This window comes from Panicum virgatum, chromosome 1K, assembly GCF_016808335.1.
Source record: "Panicum virgatum strain AP13 chromosome 1K, P.virgatum_v5, whole genome shotgun sequence".
Classification (NCBI taxonomy): Eukaryota; Viridiplantae; Streptophyta; class Magnoliopsida; order Poales; family Poaceae; genus Panicum; species Panicum virgatum.
Genome location: NC_053136.1, coordinates 56,622,580 through 56,643,450, shown reverse-complemented (window position 1 = coordinate 56,643,450; position 20,871 = coordinate 56,622,580). Strand labels below are relative to the sequence as shown.

At 43.4% G+C, this 20,871-nt stretch overlaps 2 protein-coding genes and 1 long non-coding RNA gene across 9 annotated transcripts; 1 reads left to right on the top strand and 2 right to left on the bottom strand.

Annotated features, from left to right (window-relative positions):
* Positions 1-345: 345 nt before the first annotated feature.
* LOC120647308 lies at positions 346-5,966 on the top strand. Of its 7 annotated transcripts, XR_005664740.1 has the most exons (11): positions 809-1,250; positions 1,435-1,890; positions 2,307-2,389; positions 2,723-2,843; positions 3,630-3,701; positions 3,845-3,887; positions 4,386-4,543; positions 4,625-5,162; positions 5,266-5,326; positions 5,469-5,522; positions 5,751-5,950. It is a non-coding gene; the product is annotated as an uncharacterized LOC120647308 (long non-coding RNA). The 7 variants fall into 7 exon arrangements; XR_005664742.1 differs by lacking the exon at positions 5,266-5,326; XR_005664741.1 differs by lacking the exon at positions 5,469-5,522.
* A 152-nt stretch (positions 5,967-6,118) lies between these two features.
* LOC120647293 lies at positions 6,119-8,232 on the bottom strand. Its single transcript, XM_039924026.1, has one exon. It carries the CDS (start codon positions 7,845-7,847, stop codon positions 6,498-6,500), a length of 1,350 nt encoding a protein of 449 aa, XP_039779960.1. The 5' UTR covers positions 7,848-8,232; the 3' UTR covers positions 6,119-6,497.
* Positions 8,233-10,474: 2,242 nt separating this feature from the next.
* On the bottom strand, positions 10,475-19,260 carry LOC120656632 (callose synthase 3-like). Its single transcript, XM_039934796.1, has 21 exons — positions 18,569-19,260; positions 18,247-18,472; positions 18,058-18,151; positions 17,812-17,922; positions 17,592-17,708; positions 17,394-17,486; positions 17,217-17,308; positions 17,001-17,127; positions 16,096-16,233; positions 15,945-16,021; positions 15,758-15,851; positions 14,604-14,774; positions 14,027-14,146; positions 13,838-13,956; positions 13,663-13,746; positions 13,307-13,419; positions 12,988-13,217; positions 11,988-12,785; positions 11,827-11,877; positions 11,193-11,378; positions 10,475-11,100 (listed from the first exon to the last, which is right to left on the bottom strand). The coding sequence occupies exons 1-21, from the start codon at positions 18,783-18,785 to the stop codon at positions 10,852-10,854; spliced, it is 3,507 nt and encodes a 1,168-aa protein (XP_039790730.1). The 5' UTR covers positions 18,786-19,260; the 3' UTR covers positions 10,475-10,851.
* Between the last annotated feature and the right edge of the window lie 1,611 nt (positions 19,261-20,871).

Genomic DNA, 20,871 nt, shown 5'->3' with positions numbered 1-20,871 from the left:
AGGCAGGCAGCTCAACTGAATCACATTCACACAAACAGACCTTCTATTACTAAACACAAGCTAATGACGAATTGTTTGCCATGCGACAAGGGGGAAATCACAACCACAACATTAAAGCAGGTTCACATTGCAGTCATGTATCAGCAACAGCATTCACATTGTGCAAACCATTCTCTGTTATCAGAGATAACAACATCCACAATATTTCTATATGTCAAACACGCACTGCTCGGCGGGCGGCCATTCGTCCACATCAGTAGAAATTCTATGAACCACGCGATATCCATCGAACGGTCAGAGGCGCTCAGCCCTCACCATCCGCCCGTGAATCTTCGCGTCGGTTCTCCCCCATTCCTCTTCCTCCCTCTGGCTTTTCTCTTCCCTGCCGTATTGCCCGTTTGCCAGCTCTGGCGGCGGCGCTGCACTGTCGGCCGGTGTCCGCCGGCAGGCGAGGCGCCGCACCGGCTGCTAGTCTCTCGCTCGCCTCCCTGCTTGAAGACCTCGGCCGGCCTCCCCAAACCCTACCCTCTTTCGTTTTCCTCCCTCTCTTCCGTCGCCGCCCCCGCTGCCTCTTTCCCCGACGCTGCCCGCCGTCGAAATTCGACATCTCCGGTTAGTCTCCCTTCGATTCATCACGGCTATACCTTCCCCTCCCCTCCACGGCCCTTTTGAGCCCGCACCCTCTCGATTTGTCCGCCGCACGAAGCTCCCGGCGACCACCTCCGCCCGCCGCCGCCATCCACCTTCAGGCCGCCTTTCCGCCGCCGCTCCCCGCCGTCCGAGAGCCATGGGTGAGCCTCGCAGCCCCATTGCCCTCCTTGCGTGCGTGCTGGCCCAGCCCTCTCTTGCCTCCCTCGCCGCCCCGCCTGTCGCCGTCAACGGCGCGCCGCGGCCAAGGCGTGGCCGCGCTCTGCCCACGGTCAAGGAGGCTTGCCCGCCCCTTGACCTGGTCAGGGGTACGCCAGACCCCCGGGCCCCACCTGCCTGCGCCTAGGGGTGGTGGATCTAGCTCCCGATGACCAGCCGTGGAGCTGGCTCCCCATGGCTAGCCGCGGAAGTCCTCGACATGCCCTCTTTCTCTCTCAGCCGACCAGCATCGGCTTTGTCTCCCCCTTATCTCTGTCCCTTCTATACGCGGGCTCTGCAGCGAAAGAAGCCATACCTGACAGAGCTGCAGGTCAAGGTCAGGGATCCCGAGCAGCGGATCTCCACGATACAGAAATCAGAACGGGAACAGCAAGTTCCGCCAGGTGCTAGATTTCTTGAAATGAGATTCTAACTGCATATTCCAATCGAGAATTCTATGTAGGAGCAGAACATTGCTTTGATTAACCCAATTAATTGTTACTTTTATTCTCTCATTTATTTAGCTTCTTTGGATTGCATTTTGGTAACCTGCCTCTACTTATCTTGATGAAACGTCAACGTATTCAGGAGCAAGAGGTCCGCGTGACCTGCAAGTGTGGCATCCACAAGGAGTTCAGCTTCAACTGCCGCCCTGATCGACCAGCTCTCCTGTGCACCCTCATCTTTAATTTTGGCCTGTCGTCAAATTGTATTGATATATGATAATTTAGATAACTGTTTATGCGTTTTTGTTCTGTTATTGGAACAATAGACTTCATCAGTGATTCTAATTGACCTTTATTTTTGTTGAGTTGCCCCTAGGATACCTTTCTTCACACTTAGACAATCAAAGTTAACTTTAAATGTCATTCCATAATAGCAGCTATGCTTTGCATATTTGTTTTCAGGCTTATTGAAATGGTTGTATAATTAAAGAGATTCTAGAAGTTTTGAGATTTTCGATATGTTTGACCTTTAGCCTTGATGCTTCATTATTTTAGTAGGGACGGAAAGTTAGTTCGACTTTGAGAGGCCCTTTCTCAGGTTAGGCATCTTAACTGAAGGAATGCTTGGAAGAGTTAGTTTCAAAGCATTGTAAATTCATGTTATTCAGTATGCTATTGATTCACTTAAAATATGGTATCAGCCTGTTTCAAGGTAGATATTGTATTTTCCTCAAAATCGATCTCATTTCTGGAAAATAATTATTTCCTTAGAAAGTTAACAAGGAATGATGGTATTAGAGAACTGAAAATTAGTTCAAGGGAAAAGTGGTTCATCAACCATATTGTCATAGTAACTATTTTTTCTCTGCCATTCCTGAACCTAATTAGTAGAAGGACCAAGCAGGGTTAGCTTTGTTTTTATAGTTATAAGTTTGATAATTTCATTGTTTACTCCTTGAAGTATTTGGGTTACGAACCTCAGTCATTTTTTTAAAATGTTGTTGGGATTCTCAGGCATATGGCTCAATTCCTACCACTACTACAATCAATATTCCTGCAACCATAAGATTCCTAAATTAGCGATCCAGAAGTGGCAGGTAAACTCCTTATCCTTTATTCCTCCCATTGTTTTAAGGATTTACTTCTTCTCATTTGGTCTAGCTAGGATGCCTGATCAATGCCTTTTTTGGAAACATCATGACTATCCTGCCTTAGTTAAAGGGAAAAATTACACATAAGACTTCAGATATGCATTATGTTTTATTTGTATTAACAATTAGTGTATGTGCAAATCAACCTCAACACTCTATGAAAAAAACATACCCCCTATTGTTTAAAATTAACACTTTCACTATATCATTCCATTTGAATTAATATGTTCCCCTCAATTCCTCATCTAATGCCTGACATGTTTCTCTCAATAAACCAAGTCCCTGTAGAGGCAACTACTTCCAGCCTTCCAGAACACCCAGAGCCTCACCTTTGTTGTGGACAACAATGGCAGAGAAAGTGTTGCTAATGTCAGGATGGCCTCCACCATTGTGAAACAAGGTATGAACACAATGCAATACTATTTCCTTACCATCAACTGAAATGCATTGTTGTAAATAATTCAAAACTTCTAAGTCTTCTGCACTTGGCTAGAAATATGTGCATTATTTGTTATATGTAATTAGGCAATTCAAATGAAACTCGAACCTTTATTGGATCTGTTTTTTAGGAGTTTGGTGCTATCTATCTGCAGCACTTACTATTTTGGCATGGCTGTTATGTTGCTCTAAGTTTTCAAATAGATGGATCTAAGCCTAATCTAAAGCAGATGGCGAATAGTGAGCCTGAACAAAGAAAGCACACATGTCGAATGGTTGACAATCCCCTCCCATGTGTTGTCTTTCTTCCATGGGATTGCCAATTTTCGTTCAGTTCCTGTTCCTTCTTTTCTAGCTTCATCGTTGTGCATTTAGATTGGGTTTAGTCTATCCAGATATGTTTTTCTGTACAGTTCAATTTTTGTGTGATGCATTTTTTCAACAAGAGACCTCTATTCTTCTCCTTCCTACTAATAATTTCTGCTTATTTATCTTCTTTGTGCCATCTTTGTCTCCCAATCTGTGTTACTACAGTATGCAGATTTGATTTGTTCACTGTGTATGCTTTCAATTTTAAACACAGTGTCTGAATAATTTGCTGTCCCCATATGTTCTAGGTATCCTTGTATATACCTACATTACATTCATTGTTGACATTATTATTACATTCATTGTTGACATTATTATCTAATATTTTACCTTTTTTTCTTTTTCCCTCTTTCAATGTTCGGTTTCATTGTTGCTTCAGGTGAAGAAGCTGCTAATTGCTTCCGGTGTGTTTTGCCGACGATGTACAAGTGAATCAAGGCTAGGATTATAGGTAAGCCAAATGTAATTTTAGCTATGTAGATTGAGCAGATAACCTCGATAAATCCTTGGTACTCAATATGATTTTAAGATTACAAATTAGACTATGTATGCGCATTTATGCAAATGAAAACTAATTAACTTGCGATGCTGCAGGGGAAAGTATTAGTTTGATTCCAACTACAATATCTAATTCTTGGTAAGCTCCTTTTCCTCCTTGCGTCATATACTTGACCATTAATATTATTATCTGTTCCTGATTGCTTTTTGTTTTAAGAAATTTCTATATAGTACATGCTACTGTGTGTTAATTCATTTTAGCATATATGCTGATCTGAACATATAATGTCTAGACTTAGTTCTACTTAAATTTAAGTAATGAGAGGTTATATTATTATCTATTTAAATACATAAAAGTTTCCATGAAAAATTAGGATGGCTGACCCTGATAGGCCGACATTTTTTAACATCCACCTTTTTTTCCCTTTTCCCTTTTTATGTTTTTCATTTTAATTTAATCCTCCCATTGGATCATTGACCATTGCTTCTTAATCAAACAGAAGGCAGCTAGGTAGTTTGGTAGAGCTTGAGAGGTTCCTTCAGTTTCGGAGCCCAAAACTCTTTTCTACTGCAGTTATAAATGCCATATGCATTGTATTGTGCTGAAGTGGTTTACAAAGCTTTGGACTACTGCCAGGAAGTTTCTAAATTCAAGTGCTGTCGATTAACTTCTACAGAAGAAAGCATGTGTCTTCCGGTTCAATTAAAAAAAAAAGAGTGATCAAGATCTTTATTAAAAAAATAAGTTAAGATCATGACACTCCATAGAGCACCAATAAAAAAACCTTAGTACAGGTAAGCATCAAGGATGTTCTCTTATTTATTTCAACAACCAAGTAAACTGATATATATTTATGAAATTTACATGCCCTGCAGGTAATAAGAGCCGCCAAAGACCCCAAGTACTTCATGATCTAATGTACCAGGACCAAAAAAAGGCTTAGCTGTAGAATCAGATCGCGAGATGAAGAACGGGTAAATCCACGCATCAGATACAGCCTCCATTCACAAATGTGGAACCCATCTCCCTGTAAAATATACATTGAAAAAATATGAGCCAAACAGCCTTTTTCCCTCTTCTTCCTTCCACCTCCTTCCTGTTCTTCATGTTCCTGATTTCCTGCCGACCGAGCTGCTGCGCCTCCGCCACGCTCATCTTGCCACCGAGCTCCACCCGCCGCATCTCCATCCTTTGCAAATGGATTCCCCTGCAACTAGGTCGCCCGTCCGACATGCTTCTTTACTGTAGCTTCAGAAATCTATACGAATCAGTTTGTGCCTCCTCCCCTATAGGCACCGCTCTACAAACCTATCTTGAAACCTGTTCGGTCCATTCAGCTCTAGGTCCACCAATTTGGCTTCAATGATGGTCAACTGTTGCTGCTGCTCCTCCGTGTGTTCTACTCTTTTACAGGTATGTTTCCTGTTCACAACCTGCAACGCTTCTTTCTTATACTAATAATAGTACCATGCATCTTATTATACTTGCAATTTCAACCATCACACTTCCGTACTAGAACGAGAACAACAAGAAGACTAAGATATGGTTAGACAATGCGATAGAGCTATTTTTTGAAGGTTAGTTGCACATTTTCATAATTCCTACAAAATAACATAGTTAAAAAAACTTCATGGCTTATTGCACATTTTCTGACTGGCTATATCTATATATACCATAACATAGTTAAAAAAAAGTTGATCAAATTTATGCTTATTGCAGCTGAAATAAACGAAAAATGAATAATCCACCCCAATGATGCCTACTATTATGCAGGTTAGCAAATATATTTTCACTCAACTGAAATAACAACGCTAATTTATAGCATGTAAACTATGCATATTCATATGTAAATTATATGTTTGGCAAATTTACAAACTCAAACCGTGAACCAAAAAACTGGTAACCTAATATACCAGGTACGTATTTGTTCTACAACCTTATAGTCTACTTCTTTTTTCTCTTTAAAAAAATGGAAACTAATGCTTCCTTGTTAATTCGCAGCCCCTCCAGTGCCACGACAAGCCATGGAGACCTTCCCATATGAAGCAAGTAGAAAAAAACAATGTCATTCTCAAGACCCCAACCCACCTGTTTCTCTGTCTCCACGTATGCGTGTTTGTATAACCATGAACATGTGTGCATCTATATAACTACTTCTGAACTTGCGAGTCAATGAAAATATTGTAAATGTTGTTAATTTATACTACCTTATCATAATCCTGTTACCAACACAAAATATGACTATTCTGCACAAATCATACTAACCTGCAATAATACTCGTCATAAACAAACTTATTATATTTGATATATTATGAAAAAGAAAACACACAACAGTAGCGCGCCAAGGGCGCGCGCAAAGTACTCGTAAGGTAAGATGATGCCCGCGACAACAACATAACTGGGGGTACAACCACAACACATTGAATAGCAACAGCAACCGCAACAATGGTTAATGAGAACAAACTCATCAATCATCTCAGTTCTTCCCTCCATATCTACCACTTTCGGCAGCTCTAAGCAGTGCTCTACAGGGTCTACGGGATCATCATAACAAGGAACAAGAGAAATAAACTCAAAATGGGACAACAAACTTATTATACTGCTAATACCAGGCAGGATACATGTTACGCAACATGTCTGTCTCCAAAACATGTCCAGTCCATGTTGCATCTCTTCAATCCATCATTGATGCGTATGTACAGCACCAACAACCAGTACTGACTTCTCTTCTCCATGTTCCATCAGTCCTCACTGCCACGGCTCGAGCCTAATCTCACCGTTGTCCTCACCCATCTTCTTGTCTAACGCAGAATCAACCATCTCTATATCATGTTCGCCTATCTTCTCTGAATCAGTCATCTCCATCTCGTGTTCATCCAAAACACCCTGCTTCTCTGCATCGTGCTTGCTGGTCTTCTCCGAACCACCCAAAGCACCCTGCTCCTCTGCATCTGTTTCACCAGCCTTCTTTGAACCCACAGCGACCTGCTCCTTCACATTGTGCTTGCCAGCCTCTTCCGAACCCACAGCAACCTGCTCCTTCACATTGTGCTTGCCAGCCTCTTCCGAACCCACAGCATCATGCTCACCAGTGTTCACTGATACCACAGGAGCCTGCATCGCTGCAGTTTGCCCTTCGCTCTTGTCAGATCCCAGATGAACCCCCTCTGCATCACCCTCACTGCTATTCTCTGACACCCCATGGACCCTCTCTGCATCATTCCCAGGAGGAGCTTCTTCCACTGCATTCTCGCCACCCGCAACGCCATCGCATTGTGAAAACCGCGCCTCAAGCACCTCCAGGCGGCGCCTCATGTCACCTACCTCCTGCTCCATCAAGAAGAGCCTCTCCTTTAGCGTCAGGTTCTCCTCCTCGAGGCGAGACACATGGGCATCTTGGTCATACTCGTCGTCGTCCTCAAACACGTAGCCGCCCCCAGCATCCTCCCCTCTCCCAGGGTAGACCATCTCAAAGCGGCTGAGGTCATGGTCGAGGCGGCGCTCCATCTCAACGTGCTCCTCGACGTCACTCCCGCTGGAGTTGCCGTCGTCATCATCGTCGGATGCGGCGGCGTTGGGGTTGGCTGGCTGGGGGGAGCTGCGGAGGCGGATGAGGCCCTTCATGGAGCCGTAGCCGTCGACGCCCCACTGCGCCTGGGCCATGTCAGCGAGCCCCTCGCGGGAGGGGGAGAGGCGCGGGGTGGGGAGCACGGCGGGCGTGACGGGGCACGGAGAGACGAGGGAGGCAATGCCACCGGCGCGCTTGGCCCGGATGATGAAGGAGGTGGTGTTGCGCGGCGCGGCGGCCTTGTTCTTGTTCTTGGGGAAGAAGTACTTGCGGGCGGTGTTGGGGTTGCTGTTGTTGCTTTTCTTGAACCAGCGGCGAGCCTTGGCCCGGTTCTGCACCTGGAGGTCGCCGAGGGCCGGGGGCTGGTAGGCGGCGGCGGCGGGGTTCTTGCGCTTCCAGCCGCGGTTGGGAGGGGGTAGGAAGGGCTGCGCGTTGGGAGCGACGGCGGGGTCATCGGAGGGCGGAGGCATGGCGGCGGGAGGCGGCGGCGGCGCCCCCCACATGGGGAACATCATCTGGCTGGGATCCATGGTCCTGCTGCTGCTCTTGAGAATTTGTATTAGCAGCAGGTGGTGGATCAAAGGAGGGATCAACCCACCGAATCCCTTGCTAGCTTTTCGTCTTTCCCCTTCTCAGAAACGGAGAACCGAGATTGATGAAATGATGATGATGATGATGTCGATATGAAGTGGAAATTCGATCGAATCCAAGGACCAATGGATGGATCGATGAGGGCACCCGGCTGGAGGTCGTCCGATTCGATCGATCAACTGGCCAGGGAACGCGGCGCAGGCAAACCCTAACCCTAGCTCGACAAGGGGAGGGGAACTAGGGGAAGGGGAGGGTGTAGAGAGAGAGAAGAGGGGGCGAGAGCGAGGGCGAGGTGGGGCCGTGGGGGGTCGATGAGAATGAGACGACCGGCCGTACGCGGGCTTTAGGGCCTGTTTGGCTTCAGGACTTTTTCCAAAAGTCCCTATCACATCAAAAGGAATCTTATTATTTTATATTATTAAATAAAATCTGTTTATAAATGTTTTTTGACAGCTGAGTGCTTTTTCGCGAGACGAATCTAATGAGCCTAATTAATCGATGATTGGCTACAGTGATGCTACAGTAACCATTCGCTAATCATAGATTAAGATACATCATTAGATTCGTCTCGCAGTTTAGCCCCAGGGTTCTGCAGTTAGTTTTATAATTAATATTTATTTAATACTTCTAAATACTAAAAAGTCCCTAGGACTTTTTTGAAGTCCCTCAATCTAAACACCCCCTTAGGCTTTCTCCAACCATTCCCCCCATCCAACTCCCCCCAAACGTACTATTTACTATATTTTACTACCTCCCTCCAAAAAATTCCTCCCCCTATAACTCCTTCTCTCCAACCATTCCCCCCATATCTATTCCCTCTATATACTATCACTCATTAACTAACTATTTATTTAACATTTTTGAATTTTAAAAAAATCATACAGTATTTGTATTGTCATAATACATATTATCATCGTGTTACGGGGCTCAAACGGAATTAATATCGTGAAGAAACGGTGTAATTAGAGATATAGAGGGAGTTTCAACTCCCCCCATACGTGGGGGGAGTTCCATCTCTCCCCCTACGCAGGGGGCGCTTTAGGGGGAGCTGTTGGAGCGCTGCTCCCCCCAAAGCCCCCCCTACGTAGGGTGGGGGGAGCTGTCCGGGGCTCCGTTGGAGCTCGCCTTAGGCTTCCTCCAACTTCACGCTATATGGCCCCCACCCCCACGTAGGGGGAGTTTTGGGGGGAAATCTGATGCAACGGTTCTTTCCAAAGCTCCCCTTATATACGAGGGGAGTTAAAATACTTTTTATATATAGGGTGAGTTTCAACTCTCCCTATATCTCTAATTACACTGTTTCTTCATGATATTAATCTCGTTTGAGTCCCGTAACATGATGATAATGTGTATTATGACAGTACAAATACTGTATGATTTTTTTAAATTAAAAAACGATAAATAAATAGTTAGTTAATGAGTGATAGTATATAGAGGGAATAGATATGGGGGAATGGTTGGAGAGAAGGAGTTATAGGGGAAGGAATTTTTTGGAGGGAGATAGTAAAATATAGTAAATAGTACGTTTGGGGGAGTTGGATGGGGGAATGGTTGGAGATAGCCTTAGCCCATCCCAACGCACAGTGTTTATAGGGTGGTGTTTTAAAAAAAAACTACACAAAGACACTACCTCTCAATGCACAGTTTTTATAATAAATCACATCCAATTCTCTCCCTTCTCTCTCCTTGTCTCATTCAATCGTTTTTCTTTTCTTGGTTCTTTGTGTAGACATAGTATTTTAAATGAAAAATTATGTCTATTTTTTTTCTCATTAACTCATTTGTCATGTCACCAAATTGCTTAGGCCAGTCTTAGTGAGAGTATTATCGACACAGTTACCAAAACTGAAAACTTGAGAACTACGCCAATAGAGTGTCATGGTGATGACACTCCTCTCACATTTTATGACACTCATCTCTCATCTCTCCTCATACTGTTGGTACATGTTAGCAAATTTAATGTCCATGACACTCCTATAATGCTCTTAATGAGATTGATCTTATGTGATATACTCATTAATGCTATGAAAATCATCCTAGTAGGAGGGTTGGGACTGCTCTTAGCCCGGCTGGTGGACGCCGGACAGCTCAGCTGTCCACAATTTTTTAAATGAGTGGTTAAATTTGAGTTAAAAATATTAAATAAATTATAACTTGAAATGGAGAAGAATGTAGATAGTTTTAATGTTTTTATATATATAATATATATATATTATATCTAGATATATTTGCTAAAATAACCTAAAATTTGAAATGATGGAACGTTGTTGATTTTGATTAAGCATACTCTTTATAGTTTTCTATGCCCCTTTTTCTTCTCTTCTATTTTCCTCGTGATGTTCTGATCGACGGTCCTAGATAAGTGTGGTTTGGTTTCTACTCGTTGCACTCTACTGAGTACGCATATATTAGCATATGATATATATTTGTTAACTTTGGCAACGTGATATATATAATAGATATATATAATATCACCAACTCTGTGCGGAGTGTTGCTGTGATCATGCGAGACATTGATTGTCCGGATTCCGTAATTTATTCAGGTTCCGATCAGAATTCCGATTAATGAATCAAGAAATTATTGCCTGCTTTAGAAATATAAGAGATAGAGATATATATACATACAAACTTGGCTAGCATGTTTGCATAATTGAGTTCCCTCCAACTACAGCATAAAAATCCCAGGGTCTCCACTCTAATCATCAACCAATACAAGGCTGTAACAGGCACAGACAATGCTAGATTGCTAATTTACCATCCCCGGCTCTCTCTCTCTCTCTCTCTCTCTCTCTCTCTCTCTCTCTCTCACACACACACACACACACACACACACACACACACACGCTTGCATTATAATAGTCCAACAGAGTTGAAAGAGGAATCATAATTTACACTCAAGGCGGAGATACCGACTAGTTTAGGAGCGTCTACAATACTACCTACTCACTCCTTGTTCCGCGTCGCCCGGTCTTTCTTGTGCCCGCCTAGGATGCGCGAGATCTGCAGACCTCTACTGAAGGCCTGGTTGAACAGCATCCTCGTCTGGAACTCCGAAACAAACGGGAACCAAGCAAGGAATGCTATCGGGGTGAACAGCAGCAGGCCCATGATGATCTCATAGCCTCGGGCAAGCGCCTTGATCGAACCCCACAGCCCAACACTTGCGATAGCTGGCTTGATAGCCTGCGCAATCTGAAGCCAACAAACAAACACACGAGGAGGGAGGGTCAACCCAACCGTCAGCCAAACAAACCAACCATGCATAGTACACAATAGCTACTTACCAAAAGCAAACCCCATCCAGTGGGCATGAACGCAAGGATGCAAACAAAGATGTCTTGAACTGTCATGTGTGGGATTGCTATCAAGATTATGATGATGGAGATAAACGTTATGAATATCAGCCCCTTGATCAACCGGAACACAAGTTGGAACTCTGCACTGAATCTCCGCCTCCCAACTGATACAGTCTGTAAACGACACAGCACGTAGCCAAAGTTAGCAAAATTTCACGTATTCGATCAACTAATAGCCTACGCAATACATTCTAATTTATGAGCAGGTAAACCTATAGTAAAACTGGCTCTAGGGCCCTCTAAACAAGCTGATTTGCAGTGAGACACCACAAATTCGACACTTGATTCAGCAAAATCATTGCAGTATACTTGCATGAATCTCTATGGCATCTCCAGCACCAAGATATAGCACATATAATTATACTTGCATGAATCTCTATGGCATCTCCAGCACCAAGATAGCACATATAATTATACTTGCATGAATCTCTATGGCATCTCCAGCACCAAGATAGCACATATAATTTACAAGTGGTTTTGCATGTACAAATCTCTAGCAAGTGTTACTCACGGGTAGGCATCAAAATGAAACAGAGTGATAAGAGCACAGGCAGTAGATTACCTTCATCACGAGCAAAATCACAAAGATTACGACCCATGAGAGGCAATAAACCTGGAAAGACCATCACGAAATGTTTAAGTACATTTAGTACAGCACTTGTTTTTGTTTATACACATAAATCAGAAAGATGTCTTTTAATATTAATGAGATGAGCAAATTACCAGAACGCTCTTTGTGTGCTTGGTGATGTTCAGATGATAAACAAGACCATACTGGTATATAAAGAAGCGCAATGCGAGCACTATTTCAAGAACAATGCCACGCTTTCCAGAAAGTCTAAGAGGCTCCTGCTCCTTTTCCCACCATGACTCCCAACTTTTCTCCGGCGGTACACCAATACCCCCACGGTTACTGATCCACTTATTCCAGTCAGTCCAATCATCCACGATTTTCTGCCACTCGAACCCAGAAGGATTAAACAGAAATGGTGCAAAGAGCCAGGTGACAACCATAAACCACATGGAGAACGTGATGAAAATGTACGCAATAGCTCCTCGGTATGACTGCCCAAATATTTCATACACAATAAGCAAAATCATCAGCTCGATACCCTTGACAAAATGGCTTCGCGAGTACAGTCGATAATTCTCAGCAAATTTGGCATGGAACACCACAAATCCACGCCCGGTAGGTCTATATTCAGCTCCTCCATGTAGCAGTGTGGTTCCGTAGTAGTGAGTTTTGGTCCCAAGAGAGAATGTGAAGAACACAGATGCTAGTTGCAGTTGCATAAGTACAAAGTCACTCAGCGCAGTTCTGAATCCTCTCTCTAGACCAATTTCCATCATCATAGGCAGCGCCATCAAGAACCCAAGCTGCACAAAAGACTGTGAAGCTAGAGCAACCTGGAGAGGTTCATTGTGTATAAACCGCTTTCCAGTGGCTAGTGCTTCGTCGAGGCCACTGAGAACAAGATAAAGGCGCCCATAGAGGAATACATACACCGTCCAAACTGTTATCTGAGAAGAGACAGAAAAAGTTACAAAGTTTAGAATTGGACAATGGTTCTTTTTTTTATCGATCATGCAGGAGAGCTGTGCATCATTATATTAAAAAGATAAAGGAGTCCGAGAAGACCCGTGCAAGCTGCTGTGAGCAGGAGAGCTGCACATCATTAGCCAATGGTTCTGAAAGTTGAAAAGTCAAGGGAGAACTTTGTACCATTGTACTGAAGTAAAATCCAATAGTAGTATAGTAGCATGACAACATTCTGAAGAAGTCAAAACGATGTCCAAGTCGGTAGACGTCGCGGCTCAGTGTCTGTTCACCATTACCGTTTGCTATTTTTGCTTCAAACAGTGAAATCTGATTGAGACCAACATCTCTTCCCTTTCCAACTTGCATGTATTCATGATGTGTAACATTTCCTTCACGCAATGTTGAATTAAATCCTGTGATCAAGCAACAAATATATAAGAAAAACAATTTCCACATTTCAAGATTAAGCAATAGGGGGTGGGGGGGGGGGGCAGTGGCGTACCAGCAAATATGTCCTCACTAAGATTGATAATCTTAGAAGCTTTGCTTACACCTCCCCTTGTGAGGTGGAAAAGCCGATCAAAGATATCAGGATGCCCGTAATGAAATCGAACCCTGGATACATGTTCAGGGCAAACAACAAAAAAATATCAAATACTGAAGCATGCCGACTAGACTAAATACTTATAACAAGAATTAAGATAAAATCCCAATAACTGTTAGTTCATTACAGAATTGAAAAAAAAAACCAACATATATCAGGAAGAACCATGCTAAAAACAAGTATATAAACCTACAAAACATGAAATTCTATGGATCATAATGTGATATAGAAATGTCCATAATAAGATGAATCACCTCAAAGGATTAGCCAGTACACGCTGTCCAATAGTCACAAAACTCGTTTCTTGGTTTGACATGAACCATGCAAGAGAAGAAACACTGTAGAGGAAATCAATAAATTATACAATGATTATCCAACTAAATGGCACTGATAAACAAACTCAGAAATTTAAAACTAATTTGGGCGTACCTGCCAGTGAAGATATGTTCTCGTACACCAAGTATTGATGGATACCTAACACCATCATGTTTCTTCAGAAACTCTTGCAACAAATTCCTCATTTTTAAAGTCTCCTCCATATAATGTTCCTGTCATGATAAAATGGTACAGTAAAAAACTGTCACAGAAACCGTTCCAGGGGAGAAAATTGATGCATACCTGATTCATGTCAATGGTTTGGAGACCTTCACCTCGTGTGAAGATTATGGCATGGTTCTGATTTTCTGGTTTTCCTTCACCTAGCATTGCATTCCCTGGAAGCTTTATCCTATATATATCCTATGCAGCAAAACATGAACAGATGATAGGTAAACACATCTATCTCATTGGCACCAAGCGATCAGGAAATACATTCATTCCAAATAGGTAGCATTAGAGCATTCTAGACACTTTAAACAGTTGTAGTGAAATATCCTAGACCGATTCAACAATGTAATAGGTCATATTTTGGCCTTAAGAATGCATATAGTGCCACTGTATGTAGAATACATAGCCATGAAATTTGGCTCTAGGATACAGGTAAAAATAGTTTGGTTTGGATAGAATTTTGGAACGAGCGCATGGGTATTACAGACCCGTAGACTGCAAAATATTAGCATGCCCCACAGACAAAAAAAAAGGGCAATCCAGTACATAGAGGCACAACACAAAAAAAAACTAATAGTAGGAATAACACAATATAATTCGATCCATATGCAGCATAACTATCACTGAATTAAAAACCATTTCACGGTACCTGATCAAGTTTCTGGCCAGGATCATCAGGCTTTGTTACCGCTGCCTTCACCAATGCAGAGTAGTAAACCTTCTCTATTTTCTTATTTCTGTCTTGGCTAGGCTCTTCAACTTCATCAATATAGGCAACCCTAAGTGACGGGTAACTGCCAAAGGGAAAAAAAACAAATTCCTTTCAATCATTTAGAAGCACATAGCTTCAATACAAGTAACATAAAAGAATGTATCGCAATGGCCAAAGCAAATAAAACTAAGAACAAAAAGCTAATTGAATTCCATTTAGGGAACAAAAATAATAGCCATGGAGCAACCATGAGAAAAGGAAAAGATTAAAAGAGTCAACAATCTATTATTTAAGAACAACTTCAAAGGGACTAGGAATTGTTGCTGTCCTACAACCCTGTCTAGCCTTTTTGGACCCTGATATTCTTTCCCTATACAACATTGTAGTGCTAAGGAAACTAAACTTAAAATCCTCTGGTGTGCTTCATTGCTTCTTATAGGAGAGAATAATGGCTTGGCCTCTAGATGGGCCTCTATACATGGGCTCACATATACACCAACACCCCCCCCCCCCCCCCCCGCAGTCTGAACTACCGACGCAGCGGTGTTCAAGACTGGACAACAAGAAAGCCAACACCCCTCTACAGTCTGAACTAACGTCGTAGCCCCGTGTGCCAAAGCACTGGTTGTGAGACGGTCCAGGTCGGCCTGAGGACCCTTACATGGCCCAGGCGCAGTTCCCAGGGGTTACGTCTCCCAGTGTCAGGGCAGGGCCAGGGTTCGGGGATTTTCTCGGTCGGGGAAGCCGAGGCTTCTTCTTAAGCTAATACCGGTGGGCGGTGGGGCGGTGGGGCGGTCTTTCCCCACTCGGTCGAGTTTTTTTAAGACAAGCACGTTTTACAGTCCCATCCTCAGATGAACTTTCTTAATCAAGTGTTTTACAGTCCCGTCCTCAGATGAAATTTCTTTACAGAAATAGTTAGAACACATGTATATTCACCAAATGCTTCTAGTGTAAGGTTTATGGAATGACATGAAGATGTCTGGTTTTATCAATTCTCTTAATATGATACTCTAGCAAAATGTCACCTAACTCAAACATACCGATTGCACGTAGATACAGTAAGTAATTCATTATCACAAGGGACGTACCCCATTCGCAAGGTGGCGAGGAACATCATTTGGAGTCTTGAAAAAATCTGCATCAGCTCTCATAGGCCACCCCAATCGGAAGCAATCTCTTGACCTGAGAAGAGGTGCAGAAATAATTGCATGAGTTTTCTCAATATAGCAGCCCACACAACTATTAAGGAAAATGAGTAATCAGATCAGCACTCACCAAAAGTACTCATTTAGATCATCGTAGTTTCTCCAGTGTGAGTGCTTCGATTTTATTGTCTTGCTCCTCTCAGCTTCCTATGTAAAAGTTGCAAAGGATATAATTGCGCTTCATAACATAACGATGAGGAATGGAAATTAAGAAACCGTACCTTCTCTATAACTTTGTAGATTGGAGTTACAACTTTCTTCAAGAAGGCTTCTTCTTCTCCACCATAAGCTGGTTTAACATTTTCACCAGTCGTCGGGCTCACATTTCCAGCCAACATACCATATAGTTCAAAAGCCATCTGTTATAAAACAGCATAAGACTGTCAACACTCCTCAATAATAATCTTACAGCAAGACTTATGATTGACACATACTGTAACGACCCAAAGCCAATCAATCATGACCAACAAGCAGCCTTGGGAGTTAAGCACACTTGCATGCATATTCATTTACACAAGTTCATAATAGCCACAAAAGGAACATGAAAGGCCAGTAAGATTAGAGATGCTACGTGGATGACTCATTTGTATGTGTTGGAATATAAGTGAATTGCCCACCTCTCCCCATCAGCTTAAGTGTTTGGGTTGAACTGGTCGGTGCATGCAACTCAATATGATATCAAAGCCATAGGGCTCGAGTTCAAATCCTGGTTAGCACAATTAAATAAAATAATTGCTGCTCGCTCCTATTCCACGTCTGAGGCCTGAGGGAGGCTCCACGTGATGGGGAGTGTTGGAATATAAGTGAATTGCCCACCTCTCCCCATCAGCTTAAACGTTTGGGTTGAACTGGTCGGTGCATGCAACTCAATAGTATGTTTGTCTTGAACCAAAGCAAGGTTGCACCCAACATATACTCTCTCAAACTGTGGACGTGAACAGAATGTGATTATTCAATATTCATACTATGCCAACAGAATTGTGCAGTGGAGGTCAGATAAGCTAAACATCATACTATTTCTGAATCAAATTTTGTAGTAACCAGATAATCCTTGTTAGATTCAGTTCACTAGTTTAGTAAATATAATAATATATACTTAATTTGAATAACTCAGAACTGGCCATACATGATGATAGATATAGCAAAGACACTCCGGCATGAATCTTAGATTAGCCGCCTCGCCCCATATGAGCAGATAAAGGCCCATATAGAGGAGCTTGCGTTGTTGTACCTCCTGTTGGATAGTCGGCAACCTAGAATGGAGATGATTAACTAGTAAGTCAATCGGTATTGAGAAGAGCAAATAACTGCAGCTCTTCACGGGACTATAAGCACGTCATACCATAAGCTGCTTTTGCGGCCAAGATATTTGCACCATCTCTTGTAATTCTTAAATAGCTTCTTCATTACTGCATCCAGTGCTCGGTCATCCAACTGAGAACATTAGCCAGCAAGAAATGGATAAATGCCACAGACATGAAGACATCAAGCACCTCATGTGTTTGGTCGATGTGTATACCTTTGGCTGTTGGTCAGGTTTGGGAATCTGTCTGATGTGAACGTTTGCAAGCAAGAGTATGAGATGCTCCCTCTGATTGGATACATTATCTTTCTGCAGAGTGATGAGCAAAGTTAGAGGGCATCGATTCAGTGCTCGCAAGCAGTTATGGGCATGTGTATCTGATATGAAACGAGAAAAGATGGTGACTGCGATAACCTGGAATCCAAACATGGCCTGAAGCCAGCCAAGAAGATCCGCGTCGGGTTTCTTGTCGTGTTCCTTGGGCCATGGCAGACCTCTGGTGTTACGGAGAGCATGGAAAGCAGCTTGGATCTGCATGCATAATGATGACAGACGACAGAGGGCATCGCGTAAATGCATTAGCATCCCATGAGACTATGATGGCAAGTTTGATATAGATGAAATAGGTGGCAACCTCGGGATAGCGCATGATAGCCTGGTTGGCGCTGTCAGGATCGAGCGGGAGGATATTGTACGGGAGATATAACTTCTTCTTTTCCTCGACTTGGTTATGCGTCTCCAGAATCTGCAAGGAGCGGTTGTGTGATTAGGACATTGATTGATGAGGAACCGGAGCTGCAATGCAAGCAACTAGAAGCAGAATGACAAGAAGCTACTCCATATCATGTGGTGCTCCAGCAAGAAAGGCAATGGCGGCTACCGATTGATCAACTTCGATTTTCTGGGAGACATTAACGGCTTTGAGGACCTCGAAGAGCACGGCAGCAGTTTGATAAGCTTTAGTGAGCTGAGCCCTGGGAAAGCATTGATGGTAGCGTTTGAGTGATTTAGTTGCATTGAATAAGGAGGAATAAGAGGGGCAGGCAGGCAGGCAGGCAGGAAGGCAGACCGGTCGGCCTTATCAGCGGCATTTTGAAGCGCCTGGATGTACTTCTTGTAGTAGTGCTGGTAGAAGCTCTGCATTTCTCTGGCGTCACTCTGCTTGACCCTGCCCTTGAGCGTGGGATCGTTCTCCCTCTCGAGCCTCTGCAGGAGCGCGGTTTTGAACTGGCGCACACCTCGGCCGCTGGAGGTCGGGTCGAGGCGATGCGCCTTCTCGAAGGCGTAGAAGCGGCCTGGTTGGTTGGTTAGTTGGGGTGGGCGATTAGAATTTACAATTAAAAATTACTGATGAATGAATTGGAAGGGAGCAGAAAGTAGAAGAAACTCACAGAGGTAGGCTACTCGCGGGTTGCTGGCCTCCACCTCGTTGGCCACCCGCAGGATGGGCGCGATCTCGACGAGCGAGGATGGGACGACCTCGCTGTCGAAGATGGACTCGCCGAGGTTGCCAGCGGTCTGGGTGCGGAGGATCCTCCTGCCAGCGGCGGAGGCGGAGGAGGAATCTCCGCCGGGGGCCATCCTGCGGCCCCCAGAGGAGGACGCCATGGCCGGCTAATGGAGTAGTTAGTAGTAGCTGCAGCAAGTGATGCGGCTGCTGCTGGTGGTGTTCTTCTTCTCCTCCTGCCTGGGGATTGTGGAAGCAAGCAAGCGAAGCAGCAGCAGCAGCAACAAATTGGATTAAGGGACCAATCTGCTACGAGGTAGGTAGGTAGGTTGAGAAGAATTTCGAAAATGAGAGAGAGAATGGGGAAGGGAGGAATTACGGAAGAGAGAGAGGGAGAGGTCACCAAACCAACCGAGGAGGTTTTTGGGGCGGATCGGAGGGAGGCAGCCGCCAAGCCAAGCCCTGACCTAGGAGGAGGTTTTGGGGGAAAGTGGGGGGTGGGTGCGCTGGTGGCGAAGAAGAGCTCGCCACCGCCGCCGCTGCTGCTGGCCTCTTGCCCTCCGAAGGAGAGAGGAGAGGAGAGGAGAGGAGAGAGGAAAGCAGAGCAGAGCAGAGGAGAGCAAAGCAGGAGCACTAGTGGTGGTAGTGGGAGTGGCTGGCTTCACTCACTTAGACTATCCACACCCCATCTCCTCTAAATTTCAACTCTAAAAGGAATATTTCTGCCTGGTCAGCGAGATTCTTCCTCCTACACCAACTTCATCCGCATTCCATCAACTCTACATTTTAACTCTATACCCCACTACCACATATTATATTCATCCCACCACAACCACCACCGAACTGCCCTTCCCTCTTCTCCGTCCGGGGCCCGCAGCGGCACAGTGATTGGGGTGGACGCCGTACCACTCTGCAGATGGAGGGGATCGGCTGCTCCCCCACGGTGGAGGTGACGGTGGAGTCATGGGCTGTAGGCGATTTCCACTCTAAAAACAACTCTACCTGTATAGCGGGACGGTGGAGCCATGGGGTGCGAATGGTCTTATCCGTTTTCTCCCCTCCCCAATCATCCCCCACACCAAATTCAATTCAAAATTTAGTTATTACTAGTATATTTTCTTTAAGATAATATTGGTCTCCATACTCCATGGAATGGAACCATCGTATAACGTTGTATTAAGATACAGTAATAAGCTTATTTCAGCTTATTCTCTCAAAAAAAAACTATTGAGTCAGTTGAATCAGACCAGGTGAATCGAGGGAATAAAAGTGTTGTTTTATCTGCAGACAGACTTTTTTAAAAAAAAACAAGAATTGATAAGTATTTGAACGGATATCTTTTCAATAAAATTTAGATTAGAGCTGTTTAGGAAAAAAGTAAAAAGGATATGTCATGTCGAAGTCGATATAACGATAAAGTAATCTTCTCTTTTGCTGGCGGCGCGTAGGCATAGCATCCCGTTCCATTATTATTCCATTCCATTCCCAATGCGTTTGCGCATGTACACCGGCCGCAGGCAGCGTAGGCTTTTGCAAGATTATTCCATTCCATTCCGATTGCGCGGGCTTAGTAATAAGAGAAGAGAGAAAACAAAGCTGGAATTCCATGTATGCAACTGTGGGTGGGTGTCACCAGACACAAGGAACACAAACAAATTACGTGGCGGTAGTTAGGTGGGCTGGCCGTGGATGTTAGACCTCATCACTTGTTTAGTTCTTCTTTTTTTCGAAAAAGTCCTATTTACCCTCTGAACTATAGGTTTCACCTTAAACTTGAAAATCAGATATTTTGCTTTCTCGAACTCGCGAAACCGGATATATGATCTCTCTGGGTTGTTTTTCTTAGTGGTTTTCCTCTTTTTATTTTATGTTCATTTTAAATAAACCTTTAAAAAATATAGTAAATCACAAAAAAAATTATAAAATAGAAAATAAAATTTTGTTGGACTTCATATGAGTAGATCTATGCAGTAAACATATGATATAATATAATTTAGTAAAAATTGTATTTTAAATTTTAGATATATATATTCTTCTATATTTATTTCATATCTACATTTTCCGTGGTCCAATTATGGTGAAATTTTTATTTTGGTCTAATAACTAAATGATCGTGCTCTAGTAAAATTTTATGCTCATTGGATCATGTATGCTTGAGTTATAGATTCAAGAGTTTAATTCCAAGCTATACCAGACTTTTTAGTTTGTCAATAAAAAATGATCCAATGACTATAAATTTTTTACTGC